This window comes from Emiliania huxleyi, assembly GCF_000372725.1.
Source record: "Emiliania huxleyi CCMP1516 unplaced genomic scaffold EMIHUscaffold_28, whole genome shotgun sequence".
Taxonomy (NCBI): Eukaryota; Haptophyta; order Isochrysidales; family Noelaerhabdaceae; genus Emiliania; species Emiliania huxleyi.
Window position 1 is genome coordinate 484,778 of NW_005199926.1, and position 20,270 is coordinate 505,047.

General features: G+C 64.8%; 7 protein-coding genes across 7 annotated transcripts; 5 read left to right on the forward strand and 2 right to left on the reverse strand.

Annotated features, from left to right (window-relative positions):
• Positions 1 to 3,556: 3,556 nt before the first annotated feature.
• Positions 3,557 to 4,123, forward strand: EMIHUDRAFT_64989 (hypothetical protein; the record flags this gene model as incomplete). The annotated part of the gene is made up of 1 exon (XM_005776366.1): positions 3,557 to 4,123. One exon carries the CDS (start codon positions 3,557 to 3,559, stop codon positions 4,121 to 4,123), a length of 567 nt encoding a protein of 188 aa, XP_005776423.1.
• Positions 4,124 to 5,011: 888 nt separating this feature from the next.
• EMIHUDRAFT_207025 (hypothetical protein) lies at positions 5,012 to 6,055 on the forward strand (the record flags this gene model as incomplete). Its single annotated transcript, XM_005776367.1, has 2 exons — positions 5,012 to 5,578; positions 5,807 to 6,055. The coding sequence occupies 2 exons, from the start codon at positions 5,012 to 5,014 to the stop codon at positions 6,053 to 6,055; spliced, it is 816 nt and encodes a 271-aa protein (XP_005776424.1).
• A 1,055-nt stretch (positions 6,056 to 7,110) lies between these two features.
• EMIHUDRAFT_354579 (hypothetical protein) lies at positions 7,111 to 8,774 on the reverse strand. Its single transcript, XM_005776368.1, is given in 3 exon segments — positions 7,111 to 7,425; positions 7,444 to 7,612; positions 8,634 to 8,774. 3 exon segments carry the CDS (start codon positions 8,676 to 8,678, stop codon positions 7,418 to 7,420), a joined length of 222 nt encoding a protein of 73 aa, XP_005776425.1. The 5' UTR covers positions 8,679 to 8,774; the 3' UTR covers positions 7,111 to 7,417.
• Positions 8,775 to 9,970: 1,196 nt separating this feature from the next.
• Positions 9,971 to 10,474, forward strand: EMIHUDRAFT_354581 (hypothetical protein; the record flags this gene model as incomplete). Its single annotated transcript, XM_005776369.1, has 1 exon — positions 9,971 to 10,474. A coding segment is annotated over one exon (315 nt), but the record flags the coding sequence as incomplete, so codon positions are not given.
• Positions 10,475 to 11,644: 1,170 nt separating this feature from the next.
• EMIHUDRAFT_207027 (hypothetical protein) lies at positions 11,645 to 12,499 on the forward strand (the record flags this gene model as incomplete). Its single annotated transcript, XM_005776370.1, has 1 exon — positions 11,645 to 12,499. One exon carries the CDS (start codon positions 11,645 to 11,647, stop codon positions 12,497 to 12,499), a length of 855 nt encoding a protein of 284 aa, XP_005776427.1.
• Positions 12,500 to 13,475: 976 nt separating this feature from the next.
• EMIHUDRAFT_207028 (hypothetical protein) lies at positions 13,476 to 14,348 on the forward strand (the record flags this gene model as incomplete). The annotated part of the gene is made up of 1 exon (XM_005776371.1): positions 13,476 to 14,348. The coding sequence occupies one exon, from the start codon at positions 13,476 to 13,478 to the stop codon at positions 14,346 to 14,348; it is 873 nt and encodes a 290-aa protein (XP_005776428.1).
• Positions 14,349 to 15,528: 1,180 nt separating this feature from the next.
• On the reverse strand, positions 15,529 to 17,662 carry EMIHUDRAFT_207029 (hypothetical protein; the record flags this gene model as incomplete). The annotated part of the gene is made up of 7 exons (XM_005776372.1): positions 15,529 to 16,064; positions 16,119 to 16,385; positions 16,564 to 16,649; positions 16,880 to 17,066; positions 17,292 to 17,382; positions 17,452 to 17,534; positions 17,647 to 17,662. 7 exons carry the CDS (start codon positions 17,660 to 17,662, stop codon positions 15,529 to 15,531), a joined length of 1,266 nt encoding a protein of 421 aa, XP_005776429.1.
• Positions 17,663 to 20,270: the final 2,608 nt, after the last annotated feature.

Below are 20,270 nucleotides of genomic sequence, written 5' to 3' on the forward strand. Positions count from 1 at the left end.
AAAAAAAAAAAAAAAAGCGGTGTAACCAAGACAAACAGGACGAAATTAAGAAAGTTAAATAAAAGAGAAAGCGGAAAAGAGACCGCAAAAGCATTGTATGGAGGACAGAAGCAGAAAGACGTTGGCAATACGTGCGGTGCAGCGCCTTCGTCAATCATCCACCCTTGCAAGCACGCTGCCGACCGCGCCTAATGGCGAGGCGGCACCTCGTGCTCAACTGCTTCCCAAGCACACATACCGCCCCCGCCCACGGAGAGGAGACGCTGAGCAAGGTGCACGCACAGTGACACGGCTCCGTATCCCAAAGGTGCTCCTCCGGGGCTCCGATGGGGAGCTAGATGCCGACGCAGCCCAGCCTGTCCCGCCGCCGCCGTCAAGGCCGTCACCACCAAAGGCGGGGGTGCGCAGCCGGGCAGAAGCTGCACGGCCATGGCTGGCAGCAGCTGAGGCCGGGTGCACACCCGGTCCCAACTACCGCGACATGGCAGCCACCCAGAAGGTCCGTAGATTCGGCCCCGACGCGCTCCTCCTCGGCGGCAAGCTCGAAGTTGCCGTCAGCCAAGAGACGCTCGAGTCGAGTCCGCAGCTTGGCCTCACCCCGGCACCGGACGCAGCTCAGCCTCTGCCGTCGAGCTTCCTGCCGCTCGAGGTCTTCGACAACCCAGAGACCATGGAGCCGCTTCTACTAGAGACGTGGCATCACCTCTCTGAGACACCGGTGTCGGCTCGCTCGCGCTTCCGCTCGACCTCAGGCGATACGTCGTGGGAGCCTTGCACGGTGATCCGACATGACCCTGCAAGCGGAACATTCACGATACGATGGGGGAGCGGCCGCACGAAGCAAGTGACTCGGCTGAACCTGCAGTTTGATAGTGAGGACGAGAGGAGATTCCGCGCACGATTGGGCGCCGCTCGAGCGTTGCGCTCCCAGGTTGAAGCCGAGGCGCGGTATCATCAGTGCGCCCTTGGTGGAGGGGTAGAGCGAACGGTTGCTGCTCCGGCGCAGATTGTCGCTTGGTTCGAGGGCATCACCAGCCAGGCACTTGGTGCGCAGCTCGAGATTTACAGCCAGGCAATGGGACGGGCAGCGCTCGATCAGTCATTGCGCACCTGCTCAGTTTCGACGCCGCCCGGGCTGCCACCGCCTTCCGATGCGCCCGCGCCGTCCCTCGGGGTGGAAGCGATATGGCCAGCGGCGGGGACGGGCGCCACCCCTCTCCCCTCGCCACCAGCTCTCGTTGCGGACTCCGCGTTGCTCCGCTGCACCCGCCGCGTGTGGGCTGAGTCGCTCTGGCTTAGCGCCACCTCACTCGTCGCTGGGCTTCCTATGGAGCTGCCGTGCAAGCTCGATGAGTTCATCGAAACACAAGCGACACACGTCGACGGCGTCGGCCGGCGCCTTCGTGAGGAATGGGTGCCCGCATGCGAGCGCATTCTCGCACAGGAAGTCGGGGCGATGAGGGGCATCTCCACCAACAGCTACGCCCATGGGCGCGGCCCTCGGCTGTTGCAGCTACTGCGCCTCATGATGCAAGATCAGCTGCAGGCCCTCGAGTACTCGACGCTCGCGGAGATTCTGCGCCTCGTGTGCAGGTTTGCAGTGCCAGCGTCGGAGTGCAGTTCACCTGTCATTCAGTGGGTGCACGAATGGCCTCCCGCCGCGCCACCGCTGCTCGCGGTTGCCCTGCGGCTCGAGGACAGCTCGCTCGTCTTTGCGCCGACTCTCGAAGAGGTGGCGGCTGCGCTCGAGGGGCTCTTTGACCGCGCTGCCGGTGCTACCGCGGGCTTGCCTGCCGTCGTCGCCTCTGAGCTGGGCGTGGATGCACTCGAAGAGCTACGGTCGCTCGATAAGGCTGCCTCCGACGACGCACGCCTCTGCCCACGACGCATGAGTGTGCTGGCAGCACGTGGCGAGGTGCGCAGGATGGTTGAGCGTTCCCTGGAGCGGCCGCGGCAGCTGCGTGCGCACATGGCCCAGTTCGAGGAGCTGGCCAGTATGGCGGAGAGCGGCTACCTCGATGGCTTGCGCGAGTCGGCGCCGAGCCTCGAGGCCTTTGGCGTTGAGCTGCGACGCTGGGGCGAGGTGGCTGAGACAGTGCGAGCGGCGGCACCATCCGAGGTGCACTGCCGGCTGCTCTTGGTCCACACGGAGGAGCTCCGTGCCGAGCTTGTCGCGAAGGCTGAGACTCTGCAACGCGGCGTTGCGGACCTCCTTCACGCCGAGCTCGTTGAGAAGACGGCTTCGGTCGCGAGCCGCTCCTCGTCGCTCTTAGCTTCGCTCACGCAAGATTCGGACTCGACTGAGGCGGCGATGGCGATGAAGGAGCAGCTCGACTCCGCCGCGGATGAGTGCGGGGACATCAGTCTTACCGTTGCCACCGAGCTGCTTGCGCGCGCGGCGGTGCTCGACCAGTTCTCCTATGCCTTACCAGACGAGACCTCCGCCGCGCTGCACGAGGCAGTGGGCTGGCCGCATCGTATCGAGCAACAGGCAGCGGCAGCGCAGCTCAAACAGGAGCGCGATACGATCCAGTTTCAGGAGCAGCTGCAGTCTGACCGCGAGCGGTTTGGCGAGCAACTCGAGGCGTGGGAGGCAGAGGCGAAGACGCTGACGGCCTTCAACGCCAACAGCAACGTCGAGGAGACGTCTGCGCACGTCACGGAGCTCAAGGAGCAGCTCGAGGCTGCCAAGCAGCAGGGGGCGCTGTACAACTCACGAGCTGTACTCTTCGGCTGGGAGCAGATAGAGTATCCGCAGCTTGCGGAGCTGGAGAAGGCCCTCGAGCCTCACGCGAACTTGTGGCGCATCGCCGCCGCTTTCTCGCGCGCGCACCCGACCTGGATGGAGGGGCCTGTCGTCGAAATCTCCACAGAGCAAGTCGAGCAAGACGTCGACGAGTGGCGGCGGCAGCTGTACAAGGTCAGCAAGCTCTTGGTCGGGCACGAGGGGCCACTCGGTGTCATAAGTCAGGTGCGCGCCAAGCTGGACGACTTCAAAGAACACCTACCATTACTTGCAGCTGTGCTGAACCCGGGCCTTCGCGAGCGCCACTGGCGCCACCTGGACGAGACGCTCGGCAAGAGCGTCAAGCCTCAGCCCGGCGTCACAACTCTGGCGATGCTGCTTGAGGAGGGTGTCGACAAGGACTTGGCGGCGCTCCAGGAGGTTTCGGAGATGGCCTCGAAGGAGCACTCGCTCGAAAAGACGCTCGACAAGATGTTGGCCGAGTGGAGGCCGGTCGTCTTTGACACGGCCGAGTATCGCGACACCGGCACGCACATTTTGCGTGCCCTGGACGAGATCCAGTCGCTCTTCGACGACCACATTGTGAAGACACAGGCGATGCGTGGGTCGCCCTTCATCCGCCCTTTCGAGGCGCGCGTGCACGCGTGGGAGGCAAAGCTGATCGGCATGCAGGAGGTCATCGACGAGTGGCTCAAGTGTCAGTCGGTCTGGCTGTACCTCGAGCCAATTTTCTCATCGGAAGACATCATGCGGCAGATGCCGCAGGAGGCCATGCGCTTCACCCAGGTGGATCGGCTATGGCGGAAGGTGATGGCGTCGACCGTGGCCAAACCCAACGTGCTGCAAGCAACCGCGACGGAGGGCCTAGCCTTCTTCCAGGGCTGGCTCGACAACGGCGTGCCGACCCACTTTTGGATCTCCGGCTTTTTCTTCACACAGGCGTTCCTCACGGGCTCCAGCCAAAACTACGCGAGGGCCAACGCGATCCCGATCGACCACCTCGGCTTTGACATGCACGTGCTCCCGGCGAACCACGACTGCTCCGTCGCGCCGCAGGAGGGCGTGTACGTGCACGGGATCTTCCTGGAGGGCGCGCGCTTCGACGAGAGCAGCGCGGTGCTCGGCGAGTCGGAACCTAAGGTACTCTTCACCAAACTCCCCTCCCTCTGGCTGCGACCGCAACGGGAGGCTGACATCGCCGACCGGGCGCACTACCTCTGCCCCCTCTACAAGACGTCCGACCGGCGCGGCACGCTCTCGACGACGGGCCATTCGACCAACTTTGTCATGTTCCTCAAGCTGCCGCGGTTAGAGGAGCAGCCGCAGGAACACTGGGTGAAGAGGGGGGTGGCGGCGCTGTGTGAGCTGGACGACTAAGTACGTGTGCGGGCGGGCGGTTTGTACTCGAGTACCCCTGCTGTGGCGGGAGAGAGGTAGGGGAAATAATCTGCGAACGAGCTCCAAGTGACCTCGCCCTCGTACACCTCCTTCGTCTCCTCGTGGAGGTCACCTCATCCGGATGCGGGATGGCGAGACGCCGCGGGGACAAAACAAATCTCTCTCCCGCGGGGCCGTTTTGTGTTGCTCTCCCATTTTGCACTTGGAGCACTTGGAGTGCAGTCAGTAACCCCGCGACAATTCCTTTTTGCGCTCCTACAACTTATCTACGATATCACGTGTATCTAAGAACGAGAAGGGAGCGTGTGGAATGACGCCGTGAACGGCGGCTCGCAGAGGGGCATCGCACGACCACAGGACAGTGTCCATTTGCCCTGGGGCAAAAGCGAGTCTGAGCCGCCGCGATCATGGACACGCGACGCCGCTGTCCTGCGGGCAGTCCCCCTCAGGCGTCCTCGCCACGCCTCGCGTGCTCACGCTCCCGCTCTCTCGCGAAAAGAAGAAAGACGAGGCGGCGACACACGGCGCCCTGTTTGCCGAGCCGCGGCGGTCCTCGGCTCGCTTCGACGCCGACACCGCTTCGACTGGTGACAGCAGAGGCTCGAGGACCAACCCGGCAGCCCAGCAGCGCTTGTGATGCCGCCCCCAGGAACGGATGCGCAATGAGTCGCGCATAAGGCCCGCCTCCCTCGCCAGCACGCATCCGTCGCCAACCCGATGGCGATGGCGTGCCTTGGCTCGGCTAGCGGCGGGGCAACAGCGCGGCGCGCCGACGGAGCGGCACGGCGCTCGTCTCGCGCCGCCAGCCGACGCATCGCGTCGGCAGCACCACCGCGCTTACGCGGCGGATGCCCAGGAGAGAGCCGAATGCGGCCACCGCCTCGCCAGCTGCACACGCTGCCGACGCCGTCTCACGGGCGGGCGGCTCGCAGCGGCTCGGCGGACAGGCCCGGCTCGCTACGCGGCGACAGGGCGGCCTCGCCCTCGTCGCGGCTCCTCTACTCGACGCGCGGCGTCGAGCGCGCCACTGCGGCCACGCAGCGGCGCGTCAGGACTGCCGCCCCGCCCGCCGACCCTCGCCAGCACACATCCGTCGCCACCCCGATGGCGATGGCGTGCCTTGGCTCGGCTAGCGGCGGAGCAACAGCGCGGCGCACCGACGGAGCGGCACGGCGCTCGTCCCGCGCCGCCAACCGACGCATCGCGTCGGCAGCACCACCGCGCTTACGCGGCGGATGCCCAGGAGAGAGCCGAATGCGGCCACCGCCTCGCCAGCTGCACACGCTGCCGACGCCGCCTCACGGGCGAGCGGCTCGCAGCGGCTCGGCGGACAGGCCCGGCTCGCCACGCGGCGACAGGGCGGCCTCGCCCTCGTCGCGGCTCCTCTACTCGACGCACGGCGTCGAGCGCGCCACTGCGGCCACGCAGCGGCGCGTCAGGACCGCCGCCCCGCCCGCCGCCCCTCGCCAGCACGCATCCATCGCCACCCCGATGGCGATGGCGTGCCTTGGCTCGGCTAGCGGCGGAGTAACAGCGCGGCGCACCGACGGAGCGGCACGGCGCTCGTCTCGCGCCGCCAGCCGACGCATCGCGTCGGCAGCACCACCGCGCTTACGCGGCGGATGCCCAGGAGAGAGCCGAATGCGGCCACCGCCTCGCCAGCTGCACACGCTGCCGACGCCGCCTCACGGGCGAGCGGCTCGCAGCGGCTCGGCGGACAGGCCTGGCTCGCCACGCGGCGACATGGCGGCCTCGCCCTCGTCGCGGCTCCTCTACTCGACGCACGGCGTCGAGCGCGCCACTGCGGCCACGCAGCGGCGCGTCAGGACCGCCGCCCCGACCCTCGCCAGCACACATCCGTCGCCACCCCGATGGCGATGGCGTGCCTTGGCTCGGCTAGCGGCGGAGTAACAGCGCGGCGCGCCGACGGAGCTGCACGGCGCTCGTCTCGCGCCGCCAGCCGACGCATCGCGTCGGCAGTGCCACCGCGCTCACGCGGCGGATGCGTAGGAGAGAGCCGAATGCAGCCGCCGCCTCGCCAGCTGCACACGCTGCCAGGTGCAGCGGCTCGGCATACCCCATGCGGCCGCCCTTGCGGAGACCATCTAAGGCCCTTGCGCCATCTAAGGCCCTTGCGCCATCTAAGGCCCTACGCCATCTAGTGTAAGGCCCTTGCGCCATCTAATGTAAGGCCCTTGCGCCATCTAATGTAAGGCCCTTGCGCCATCTAAGGCCCTTGCGCCATCTAAGGCCCTTGCGCCATCTAAGGCCCTTGCGCCATCTAGTGCAGGGAAACGGCCCAACGGGTGCGCTCCTGCGGCGCGACAGCGGCCGCGATCCCCACCGCCCCCCGAGGCGGAGCCGGGCGTGGGCACCGACAGAGGCGCTGCAGCTCACTGGCTCGAGCCCGAGGTTCATTCCCTCACAGCGCTCGCGAGCTGCACGCGCACTGACGGAGCGCCCACGCGTGGCGCAGTGCAGGGAATCGGCCCAACGGGTGCGCTCCTGCGGGACACGGCGCGACAGCGACCGCGATCCCCACCGCCCCCCGAGGCGGAGCCGGGCGTGGGCACCGACACGCCAACCGAGGCATCGCGTCGGCAGCACCACCGCACTTAGCGGCCACCGCCTCGCCAGCTGCACACGCTGCCGACGCCGCCTCACGGGCGAGCGGCTCGCAGCGGCTCGGCGGACAGGCCCGGCTCGCTACGCGGCGACAGGGCGGCCTCGCCCTCGTCGCGGCTCCTCTACTCGACGCACGGCGTCGAGCGCGCCACTGCGGCCACGCAGCGGCGCGTCAGGACCGCCGCCCCGACCCTCGCCAGCACGCATCCATCGCCACCCCGATGGCGATGGCGTGCCTTGGCTCGGCTAGCGGCGGAGTAACAGCGCGGCGCACCGACGGAGCGGCACGGCGCTCGTCTCGCGCCGCCGGCCGACGCATCGCGTTGAGGGCACATTTGCGGGTGCCTAGGAAGCTAAGCACGACTATTCGCCGCATCGGCACTGCTCCTACCTCGCCAGGCCCCGTGACCGAACGACAACCAAATCATTGCCAAGCTCAACGTCTCTACCTGTGGCGCGGACCCACGCAGTTGCGCGGGCTTCTGCTGTCGCCAAACAGCCAGGCGGCGGGCAGAGCAGGAGCTGCTCTGGATCTCCCTTCCGTCACAGTTATGCGAGCGACGCCAGCTTGCGAGATGTTCAAACCGAGCATCGGGGGAGTCATTTCTAGCCAAGAGGTCGGGCCGAGGGCGCAAATTGGCAATTTCGTCACGTTTGCCCCCCCCCCCCGGGGGGCGTCACGTGACACTTGGTCCGAAGTCGATCTTGCTTCATGCCACCGGCCGTCAGTCTGGGACTGCGCGCCGATTCTCCGGGCTGCTTTGGTCCAAGGGTCTTCTTCCAATCTACCAAACGGCAGGCGGCATTTCGGGCAACCTCGTACATGCTCGCAAGGGGGTGCAGCCGGGGAACGAGCAGCGCGCCTTCTTGGCAGCCGCTCGGCCCCGACTCCATGTGTGCCATTTGCCGAAGAATTTCAGCCCTATACCAAAAGCAAGAAGCAATATCGGACGATGGGTTCGCATCCTCTTCACAGCTACCTGGCTACGAACAGGATACTACAACTTATCTACGATATCACGTGTATCTAAGAACGAGAAGGGAGCGTGTGGAATGACGCCGTGAACGGCGGCTCGCAGAGGGGCATCGCACGACCACAGGACAGTGTCCACCTTTGCCCTGGGGCAAAAGCGAGTCTGAGCCGCCGCGATCATGGACACGCGACGCCGCTGTCCTGCGGGCAGTCCCCCTCAGGCGTCCTCGCCACGCCTCGCGTGCTCACGCTCCCGCTCTCTCGCGAGAAGAACCCGCCACCAACCCCTCTCTGCCTCCTGAAGAGTGAGGTCCACACATGCCCAACCACGAGACCTCCACCTACTCCAGTACCTCTGTGTGTGGGGGTGCAGCCGGGGAACGAGCAGCGCGCCTTCTTGGCAGCCGCTCGCCCCCGACTCCATGTGTGCCATTTGCCGAAGAATTTCAGCCCTATACCAAAAGCAAGAAGCAATATCGGACGATGGGTTCGCATCCTCTTCACAGCTACCTGGCTACGAACAGGATACTACAACTTATCTACGATATCACGTGTATCTAAGAACGAGAAGGGAGCGTGTGGAATGACGCCGTGAACGGCGGCTCGCAGAGGGGCATCGCACGACCACAGGACAGTGTCCACCTTTGCCCTGGGGCAAAAGCGAGTCTGAGCCGCCGCGATCATGGACACGCGACGCCGCTGTCCTGCGGGCAGTCCCCCTCAGGCGTCCTCGCCACGCCTCGCGTGCTCACGCTCCCGCTCTCTCGCGAGAAGAACCCGCCACCAACCCCTCTCTGCCTCCTGAAGAGTGAGGTCCACACATGCCCAACCACGAGACCTCCACCTACTCCAGTACCTCTGTGTGTGGGGGTGCAGCCGGGGAACGAGCAGCGCGCCTTCTTGGCAGCCGCTCGCCCCCGACTCCATGTGTGCCATTTGCCGAAGAATTTCAGCCCTATACCAAAAGCAAGAAGCAATATCGGACGATGGGTTCGCATCCTCTTCACAGCTACCTGGCTACGAACAGGATACATGCATGGCATCTCTCCTCCCCGACCTCTCGATCATGCACCGGAAGAACAGCCAGTCTCGGCCACCGTGCGCGGCATGCGGCGAGGTGAAGCCACCGGACAGCTTCTCAAAGTCGCAGATGCGCAAGGCCGCGCACGAGAGGAAGTGCAAGGACTGCGTCGTGACGGGTGTCGCTGCGCTTGAGGCGAGTCAGGCGGAGCTGAGCGCCGCAGTTCAGGGCTACTCGAGCTCAGAACAGATGGTGGCGCCGTCGCAGAATGCAGTGTCGCGCGAAGAGCTGCTGGGATTGAGTGGCGCGGCGGCACCACCGGAAGAAGAACCGGAAGGCTTTGGGTTCCGCATGCTGCGCAAGCTGGGTTGGCAGCAGGGCTCCGGGCTGGGCAGGCTGGGCGAGGGCCGTGTTCAGCCACTCTCCGACTCGCTCTCAAACAATGATCGACGGGAAGGGCTCGGCGCCAGTGCCGGCGCGACACAACAGCCTCTGACGCGGCAGCAGCTCAAGGAGGCGCTGGCGCGGCTGCTCGCCGACACGACCCGCCAAGAGAGCACTGGCCTGCGCGGGCTGGACCTAATTGGGCTGAGTCAGGGCGAGCGGAAGGAGATGCATGGCGCAGCCCTCTCCCTCGGCCTCTCCTCCCGCTCGTACGGCAAGGGTGAGATGCGCTTCCTGCGCGTCTTCCCTCGTGGACTGTCTACGGTGGCGGGCCGCGTTCAAGGCGCCACCGAGACCGGAGCAGGCGTCGCGAAAGGGGGAGGCGGTGGAGCCGGCGAGAGCGGAGGGAGCGGCGAGCCGCTTCGGCCGCCGCCCGACTCTGCGCCGCCGTCGAAGCGGCAGAGAGGTGAGAGGGAGGAAGGGGCGGCGGAGGTGCAAGCGCGGCCTGCCGCGCGGCCTGCCGCGGACCCGGCCGAGGTGGGGCAAAGCCTCGCGTCGGCGGGCGCAAGGAGGTTCGTGCGCGCGGTGCGTGATGCGAACCTAGTCGCGGCGGCGGCGGAGCTGCGTGGCTTCCTCCGGCTCCCCGTTTCGCACGACTCCATGCCCCACCTCGTCGGCTTCATCAACCTCTCCTCGCGCCACCGCGAGATGGTCGATGCGTGGGAGGCCTTTGGGCACGCGAGGGGCGGCGAGGGTGGCGAGGGCGCCCCCGCGGTGCCGCGCACGCTCGCGCTCGTGGCGCGGGGGCTCGACCTCAGCCTGCTCCTCGAGGGACTGTGTGAGTCGAGCATTGCGGAGCACCTCGCCGCCGCGACCGAGGTGTGGGGCGAGATGCGGCGCCTGCACATCCCGGCAGCGGCGGACGCGTTGGATGCCCTCGTCCCTGCGCTGCGCGGAGAGCGCAGCGCACGAAACCGCCTTCAGCGCCTACCTCTGGGCGCTCGATGCGAGCGTCCGCCCCTCGTGCGCCGCGGGCACGGCTCTCGTCCGCACGAGCGCCGCCTCCGCCGAGTGGGCTGCCTCCGCCTACGCCGTCCTGGTCTCGATGCGCGAGGCCGGCCAGGGGCTGATGCTCGAGCTGCCGCGCCGCCGCGCCGTCCTACAGGCGCTGGCGGCGTCGCTCGTACGCGCGAACGAGGCTGGTTTCGCGCGCAACGTGGAGGCCATCGGCCAGGACTGGGAGGGATGAGGTGTTCTCGTGTTGGGAAGCGGGTTCTTTTCTTTTCCAAAGGCGCAAGCATGCCCATGTGTGTGCTGGCGGAGAGCGACAATCGCCGTCCCTCTTCCGCGACCTCTGTGCTTCCCCCCGCGAGACCTTACTCTCCATACTATCTCGTCTCTTTTTAGAGCATAAGTGCGGTCAGCAACCACCACCCATCCAGGGGCAGGGCCGGGGAGCCGCTGCCCGAATCTTTTCCTTTCTCGGCCCGCGCGGGAGTCGCTTAGCCTTAGTGCTTAGACGTTAGAGAGAGATTTTAGAAAACCAACAAGAAATCACGACTCCCACAGTGATTTGGGCTCGGCAGCTTGTCAGCCCTCAGCCGAAGCTGGGGCCGGTCCCGTAGCCGAGAGAGGCGGCTCCCGTGGAGCGTGTGGTGCACGTGCTTGTTCGGACGCAAAGTGCCAGAGCGCGCCCGTAATCCAAACGAGGGATGGGACGAGGACAGGGTCCCCTGTAAAGAAGAAAGAAAGAAAGAAAAGAGATAACCCAGGTAGGTAGGTAGGTAGAAAGGTGAAGAACAGCCAGGCTCGGACTGGACACCAACGCGGTATGGGTGGACGCTGGACAGATGATGACGACACGCACGAGCGACACACAGACACAAACAAGCTCACAAGACACACAGCCAGCTGGCTGCCACACACCCTGAGTTTTGGCGTACACATAACTCAAGGCCACATCCTCCCTGTCGCCCCCCCCAGCACTCCAAGGTGCCAAGAGAAACAAACAAGGGCACAACAAACAACAGACGACAGGAAGTGACATGTGAGGCTAGAGCAGCATGCTCCACCTCTAGCAATCTCTCCGGCCGGCCGGCGAGGCACGGACGAGACCGTATGTGGGGTCTAGTGAGGTGTCTATGGACGCCCTCCTCATGGGCTAGCTGCCTGCGGCTAGCCCTAATCTCGCACTCACGGACAGTGACAATCAAATGGGTGAGTGTTTGCGAGCTGAGGCGCAAGGGAGGGATGGGAGACGTGTCGTGCGAGGCGTGAACAAAAAATTCTCTCGGCATCGTCGCGCCTCGCGGCCTCGCGGGCGCGGGGCGAGGAGAGCTTGGAGAGAGGTGAGCTACGACGGTTCGTGGCGTCCTTCATGAAGCTGCTGGCCCTTGGAGCCGTTGCGCCTGTACTCTGGCTAACGCCCGCCAGCCGCCGGTCAGCGACGCCGAGAGCTCCATGGGCATGCAGTTCCAGCCGCCAGTCTGCGGTCAGCATGCAGTTCCGCGCGCCAGGCGCTGAGGTGCCAAACCCATACGCGGCACTTGGCGTGAGCCCGGATGCCTCCGCCGACGAGATCAAAAAGGCCTTCCGCAAAAAGGCGACGGCACTGCACCCCGACAGGAATAACGGCGGCGACGAGGAGTTTCAGGCGGTTGGACAGGCTTACGAGATCTTAAAGGACCCGGAGAAGCGCCGCGAGTTCGACCTGACTGGCACTGTTGGCGGCGGCGGCATGGGCGGGGGCGGCCCGAGCCAGGCCGCGCAGGAGGCTATGATACGCGAGTTCATGCGGCAGAATGGGTTTGGAGCAGACTTTGGGTTCGGCGGCCAGGGCCAGCAGCAGCGGCCGGCGAAGAAACCGTTCCCGCGGCCCGGCGTGGACTGCTGGATCGCGGCCGACGTGGCGGAGATCTCGCGCGCCTCACGCGCGAGCATGTTCAGCACCGACAAGGACGAGATTCGTGCTCGCTTCGCAGGCACGCTTGGCGTGGTTTCGGCGGTCGACTCGCGTGACCGATCGGTCAAGGTGCGGGTGATGGTGTCGCCAGGCCGGGCCGCCGAAATCTGGTACGGGTCCGACGCGATTTGGGACCCGGCTGCTCTCGCGGAGGGGGGGCAGGTGCGGGTGTGCCGCGATGCCGCCGCGTTGCACCGTTCCTCTCGCGCGGCGGGCCTCGCCATAGACCTCGACAAGGACAGTGTGCGGGAGAGGTGCGCCGGCAAGACGGGCACGGTGCAGGCGGTCGACACCGGCGACCAGACCGCCAAGTTGCGGGTCGTGGATCGACAGGCAGGCACGGCGGTTATCTGCTGGTTCGCCATCGCGAGCCTTGTCCCAGTGGTTTAGCAGGCCGGAACTCCTTGTGGAGGGTCATAGGGTGCTAGGTATAGAGCTCACGCAGAAGAATTCCAACCTCCCCGCTTTTGTTCACGCTGTACCGACCAGGCCCGTCTCGCCCTCTCGGTTAGCCGGAGCTCGGTGTGACCGCTCGCCACGCGGCAGGACCGCCTCGCCAGGGTTGCTTCCCCCAGGATTAGTGTCTTCTCGACTCTATACTGAGGGGACGAACCAAGGGCGGCTGTGGGCGGGGCTGCGGCCGGAGCTAGCATGGCTCGTCAGAGCCGAGACCCCGGCGAGGCGGCGCTCCGATGGGCGGCCTAGCCAGTCGCGAGGTTCTAACACCGCTGCAGATCGGCGATAAATTAAACATGCCAGCGGGAGATATTCGGCTGATATGTGTAAATCTCCCGATCTCATCCCGGTGATGGACACGTGCGTGCGTCCCTTCTTGTGTTGCGTTTCGGACGTCCCTTCGTTGTGTTCTCCCCGTCCGCCAGCGAGGACGCTCAGTTGCTGGCGGCCGCAGTCTTTCTGTGACCCACCCACCTCTCCCTTCTGTTTTGTCTGGGGGGCCTACTCTGATCTCTGTGAATTCGCGGAGCGAAAAAATTTTATACGGAATACCTCCATTTTGGGGCCTCGTTTGGAATACGTATTCCGGAATACGTGTGTGGAATACGGCCTAAAACTGCAATTTTATGTATCTAAAAAGTGAGTGCAGAAGATTTGGGGGGGGGGGGGGTTACGGAATACGGCCCTTTTGGAGGTCATTTGGAATACGTGGAATACGTATTCACAGAGTAGGCGGGTGGGGAGGGGTTTCTCCTGCGGAGTCGTGCGTGCGCGGGGCTCCTCTTTGCGAATACTCCCTACATGCATCTCGCACCCGTTCTACGCGAGACGACTACGCGGACCACCAAACACACAAAAGAAAGATGAGGTCGAGACGCCGTCGCCACTCTGCCGTCGAGGAAGTCGAAAAATGCTCGGTCTCTCGTGGCTCCGGCGCCGGCCGCTCTCGAACGGTGGAGGGGGCGACGCAGCGCGACCGCGCTCGCCAGCTACCACTACGGCGGCTGTGCCCACAGCACCCGCCGCGTCGCTGAGTGAAGACTGCGCCATGATCTCGGCGGCAATCATGGCGCGGACAGCTGTTCGACGGCGTGAAGGCCGCGTGCGGCTCGCTCGTTGCCTCCGCGATGCGGTCGCGGCTGAGATGCGGCAGCGTGCGAGTCGCCTCCAGGTCGTGCGAGCCAATGCCTGCCTGCGTGCAGAGCGGCAGAAGGCTTGCCGGGAGCTTCTCGACGTGCCGCTCTTGCTTCTGGCTGCTCCCAGCGACGACGTGCTCGCTGCGAGCGAGCACGCAAAGGAGATGGACGTCAGCGGCTTTGACTTCGCCGCGAGCGACCACGCGCTGCACGCCCTTCGTGGCGACTGCCGCGACTGCGTCACACGCCTGACTCATGTTCTCGACGCTGCGGAGCGCGGGTCGAAACGGCGGGTTGACAAGATCGCGGAAGATGAGGCGGCAGCTGCGGCGGTCGTGGCAGCCAAGGCCCAGGCAGACGAGGTGGCACGCCTGGCCGAGACGCGAGCACGTTCGGCGACCCTGGCTGCCGAGATTCGTGAGTCACGGGCGCGAGATGCCGAGGCGCGCGCGCTGGCGAGGTTGGCAGAGGTCAATGCGCTGCTCTCGACCAACCACATCAGCCCCAAAGCCAAACGCCACAAGGGCGTCATCCCAGCGAGGCCGCGGCCACCGACCAACAACGGCCATCTGGGGCGAGCCATGTACGCTTCGAAGTTGGCGCATCGGCGGTCAAACGCGGAGTTCGATATCTTTTCTGACTTGTGAGTGGAGCGCAGCGGCGCGGCGCGACCGCGAGCGCTTTGTTCAGGGGTGTGTGGGCGGGCTTCTTTGATCGGCAGGGGCATTGGCCTGCCAGGTCGACAGCCGAAGGCTCGGACGCGCTTCAGCGGCGTCAGCGCGTCACAAGGTTGAGCCCTCTTCCCCCCGCTGCGAAAAAGGGTCCTGAGCGTGGGGCGTGGGGCGGGGTCGCGCACAGTGGCCGCTGGCGTGTGGAAATGCAGTTACGTGTGCGACTCGGGAGGAGATCCACGCTTTTTTTCTCGTTTGTGGCATGAAGGGAGAGAATGGCCAGGAGCGGGCAGAGGTGCAGGCGTGGCAGCGCACTCCCAGCAGTGTGCACAGTGCAAGCAGAGCCGTGTGAATGTGTGGTACAAAAAGAGGATATTATACGCACGAACGTAAACACCGAAATGAGAGCCGTTTAATTCTGCCTCGAATTCGCCGTATAAATACGACATTTTGCGCCAGTGGCTGTGAGGGAACATCACGTAACATCGCACACGAGCGGCTCGTGTGCGATGGAGGAGGATGCCAGCCCAGCAGGTGGGAAGAGCTGCCGGCGGCGCCTCTGGCGGCTCGCGCGGCCCCAAAATGAAGGTGGACGGCACTAGCAACGTGGGCACGGCCGCGCCTCCTCGTTCTTGCAGCGAGGCCGCCGCTCCGGTGACGCCGTCCGAAACGGCGAGCCGCGGCTGGGGGAGAGCACGCGCTCGGAGTATGCGCTGCGGGCACGTGCGCCGCCGGCTCCCAACTGTTGTACAACGGCGGGTAGCCCTACCGGCGGCGCGGGAGAAGGGTGCTGCGGCGTAGCAAGGCGTTGTCAGGAACGCGAGGGGCGGCGTGTGTCGCCAAGCGAGGGTCGATCCATTTGAACACCAAGGAGCGGTGGATCAAGCCCGTGCTCTCCTGATCGCGGAGAGGGGGCACACCACAGCACCGGCTCAGCAAGCAAGCTGCTGGACCGCCACAGCAAGCTGCGGCTCCGGCCCCTTGCCGCCTGCTGCGCTCCAGCCGCGGGGCCCAGCTCTTGCCGACGCTCTTGCCGACGCCGGAAGCGCTGTCTCGACGCCCGCCCCGCGTCCCGGTGGCCCGAAGGTGGGGGCAGGTATGACCCTCTCGTCCGCGACCTCTCTCCCGATCGCTGCGCGATGAGCTCCGCCGCCCGCTACTCCACCCCTCGCTCCAGCGCCTTGCGCTCGCGCTGCGTCAGCTTGCCCTGCAAGCTGCCGGAGAGCACTCCTCTCTGCACCGCCCCCACCTGGTCCTCCAGGAAGACGGGGCGCCGCGAGCTCTCCTGCCGGTTCCACTCGCCCACCAGGGTGGCCGAGGCGGCGCGGCTGCCCTTGAGCTCCTCGACGAGCCGCTTCGTCGACATGACATTGGCTCCGTAGTTGGTCGCGGCGACCTGGATCGCGCGGTCCGCCGTGGCGGCCCATACAGGCCGCTGCCCCTCGGCCGCGATCCTGCGCAGCTCCTGCTCAATGTAGAGATCCGCAGATGGCGTGAAGACGACGCCGAGGCCGAGATATGACTCGACGTGATCACTGCGCGAGCCGGTGCCCGCCGAGTCGAACACGACGACAATGTCGTACCGCTTGGGCGAGTTGTACTCGACCAAGTCGTCCAGCAGCAGCCTGTCGAGCGAAGGCAAGGTGAGGTTAGGCGGAGCGCTCCACCCGCCGTTGTGCGGCGCAGACTGGGCTATCCCCCGTGTCTAGCAGCGCCTGCGAGCGCCCTCCATATCGTCGCGGTCACGACGCTTCTTCAGCCGGGCCCAATAGCCGATGACGTTGTAGCCGTCAACGAGCAGTAATGGGACGGCCGTGGTGTTGTACTTGCCCCGCGGCAGCTCGCCAAGCTCACTTGAGGCAGCCTCTGCAGCGGCGTCCGCGCCGTTTGACTTTCTCCGGAAGCTGGTGCGCTCCTTTGGAGGCCGGACGCCGGTCCTCTGCCGAGCGCGGTAGGCGCGCACAAGCGCAATCTGCTTCCGAGCGGACAATAGAGAGTCTCCGCTCACCCGGCCTGGTGTGGCAGGCGGGGACGGCGGCGGGCCAGGCGCTGCCGGCGGGAGAGCCTTTGGCCGCCGCTTCTTCCCATCGCCTTTTGGGAACAGCCGCACGGCGCAGCGCGGTGCACATGCTGAGAACGAACGGTGTAGGCTGAGGCTAGGCAAAGAGGGCAGGCCGAGTAAAAGTACGACCGCGATTTGCTGGGCCATATCGTTGCTCGAAGAAGCAAGGAAAGGCAAAAAGAATTTCAATTCTATTTGCCGACGCGACAAAGGTCCTCCAGGCGCCGTACGACCAACCGAGACAATGGTGCGCTCGCTCGCCCCGCCCGTGCCCGCGGCGGCCCGCGCGTGCGCGCGCGCGCGCGCGCGCGCGCGGTAGTAGGAGTAGGCTGCGGGTCGTACCGAACCGGTGGGTCACCACCGGTCTCTGGTCCCCGGGAGCAACGAACCGTGCAGCCAGACCATGTGCGCAAAACTGCAGCACATTCAGCGAGAAGGAGAGCACCAGCCGAGGCGCTGCCCGCCGAGGCCCGAGCACGCGAGGAAGCGCGAGACGGGGCGGCGTGGGGGCCGCCCGGCGAGCAAAACGACGGGTGCCGCGCGAGTCGCGTGCGTCAAGCAGTCGAGGCTGTCGAGGCTGTCGAGGCTGTCGAAGCTGCCGAGGAGGCCGAGGAGGCCGAGGAGGCCCCCCCCTCCCCCCCAGGGTCCCGAACCAGGGACCAGCCGACGCGTAACGGGGAGGCGAACGCACGCGACACGACGGATGTCGAGGTCCGCAGCGACGGAGATTCACCGCCTCATATACGGTGGATTTTATTTAATTGTTTGCTGTCATTACTGCGGATCTGTGCGGAGTGAGGTGGTGGATAGGGTGGGCGCTCGCAGCCGTGGCGAGTGCCGCCCTCGCCGTGCGTCACGTGAGGAAGGGCCGAGGAAGGCCACCGCGCACGCCGGCCCCACGACACAGTGAAATAGTGACAGGAGCAGCACCACCAGCCGCAGAGGCGCCTAACAGCTGCAGCAGAGCAAAACCGGAGGACCCCCCCCGCAGAGAGAAAAGAAGCGAAAAAGCCAGACGGCGCGCTCGAAAAAGAAAACGCCGTACCCGGCGCCCAGCGCCAAGGGGATGCGAAGCGTGGACGGGGGCAGAGGTCGCCGCCCTCCCGATCCGCGCAAGAAAGAGAAGGGTGTGGGCGTGGAAGCGACACCGACGGAATGCGCGGCGGAAGGAGCGAGGGAAGCTAGACCCCGACCTAGCCTTCTACGGGGTACCCGCAGCCGAACCCATCTTGAGCCCGCTCGAGAGGGCCGACACGCGGGCGCAACGCCTGGGAATGAGGCCCCTCATCGATGAGGACTTAGCGCACCTGGGGATACCCGCGGCCTACACGTGGCACATTCCCATCACCGAGTGGAACGCGCTCATGAAAGCACTGCACGGAAACGGAATGAGCAAGGGCAAACAGAAAAGGGCAACCGGGAAGAAGGGGCACGAACAAGCCCACTTCGCCACCCTCAACGTATGCGGCGGGGGCCTCGAGAGCATAGAGGGGGCGATGGAGGAGATCCGGGAACTAAGGGAGAGGGGGAGCGCACCGATCCGCAACACGGGACGGGAGGCAACAAAGAAGCTGGCGGAAATCATCAGGTACATAAAAGAAGGAGGGGTGTGGCTCGCCACGCTGGCGGACACGCACCTAGGCGAGGAAGAAATGCGCGAAGTGATAGAATATCTAGAGACGCAGGGGATAGAGGCGTGCGGGACCCCAGCTTACAAAGACCCGGCCGCGCGCGCGCTCAAAGCGGGGGTGCTGATTGTGTGGGACCCGGACCACCTGCAAGCAAAGAGAGACGGGAAGGGAGAAGTGGCCAGGGAGGAGGTGGTGAGAGGTCGCGTCGTGAGGGTGGAGATGGAGGACGTGGCAAGCGGGCTGGAATGGACACAGATAGGAGTCTACATGCCAGTGAGGGGGCAGGCTAAGATAACGGTTGCGGCGAGCGGAGGGACGGGCGACACAGAGACCAAGGACCCCGCGCAAGACGCGTGGGAGAGTTTAAGTGACGAGCTAGACAAAGTCCATGGAGAATATATGATCGGTGGGGACTTCAACGCCGAGACGGAAGCCTTCCTACGAGGCAGAGGCAAAAAGGAACGGACTCTCTCGGACAGGATGTTCAACAGGATGCTGACCGAAGTGGGGCGAGACTTGAGAGCGATGGCGAACGACGCAACGTACCGGACGGGCACGCAAATTGACAACTGGATAGTCACCCCGGCGCTAGCGAATGTGATGGGGCGCGTACACACCATGCCAGGCGTATGCGGGAAAGACCATGAGATCGTGGCGGTCGAATACTATGGGGCGGACGACCCAGAAGGAGAGCGGGAATACCGACCGAAAGGAGTCAGCCGGAAGTTGGACCGAGACGCCGAAGAGGCGTTCACGAAGACCGTGCAGGAAGCCTACGACACAGCGATACAAACGCAACAAGACGCGACCCCGGCAGAGAGGCTGAAAGCAATGACAAAGGCGCTCACAGACCACGCCAATACCGTGATAAAAGAGGCGCAGGACAAGTTGCGACTAGAAAAGGAAGGGGATAAGGGCGGGCAGCCCGACGGGACGGACGAGGATAGGGGCGACCAAGAGGGAAGCGGGCAGCAAGACACTCAACGACGGGGACGCCCCCCCATGTCACAGAGGGAGAGACTGCGATGGAAGATAGCAAAGTGGAGACGGATCACGCACGCGGTTCGGAAATGGAGCGGAACGTTGAAAACGGCCTACACAAGGAAGTGGGGGGGGAAGGGATTCTGGACACAGGAATGCCTCAGCAGCCATCTACAGACGATTGACACGCCGGACCTCTCCAACAGCGACAGACGGAAAGCGCTACTAGAGGAGTGTGAGACGCAGATCGGGAAGGCGACCTCCGAGTTCCTTGACTGTGAGGCGGAGAGGGGACAGAAATTGACGGAGAAGATGGAAGAAGTGGTCGTTGAACTGCACGGCAACGTACACATCGCGGTATTCGACATCGTACACACCGAGTCAGGAAGGAAGGCGAGGGGGGGGGAGCTCAGAGCAATGTACGTCGAGGGAGAAGAAGAGGTGACATGCCCGAGAACCAAGCAGAAGGTGAAGAAGCGAAAGGTTGTCCGAGGGGGGGCAATCCGAAAGGCGGCAGCGGAAAGGGGGATGGAGATCAATAAGAGGCGAGAGGTCGATATGAAGGCGGTAGAGGAGCTGCTAGAACTGACCCAACCCGAGACGGGGGGACAACCCACATCGAGCGAGGGGACGGAACGATTGAAGGAGGAGGTACTCACGTGGGCGGCGTGCGAGAAGGCCATAAGACGATTCAAAAAGGGCAAGGCGGTCGGCTCGGACCTACTCGACGGATACTTACTGCGCATAGCAACGGAGGACATCCAAAAAGACTACTGGCGTCTGCTGGTAGAGATCGTCGAGACAGAAGCGTTTCCGCGGGAATGGAATGACTGGATTGCGATGCTAGCAATGAAGCCGGGGGAGGACCCGAAGGAGCTCGAACGAAGGCGCGACCTCTGGGTCCAGCCACAGTCGTTAAAAGGTCTCATGCGAATGCTCCTACCCGAATACGATAGAGCGTGCGCGAGAGTGGTCCCCGGCTCGCAATGCGGCTTCACAGCCGGAAAGAACGCGCCAGCGCAGACACTCACCGCACGCCTGCACGCAGAAGAGTGCATGATAGAGAGAAAGATGTGCGTGAGAGGATACATCGATCTCGGGACCTACTTCATGAGTGTAGTACACGAAGTGCAATGGAAGGTGGAACAATGGGCAGGGGTACCGCCCGACGTGACAACTGTGATGAGAGCGCTCAGAGAAGGACTTGGGGAAGAGCTACCCTCA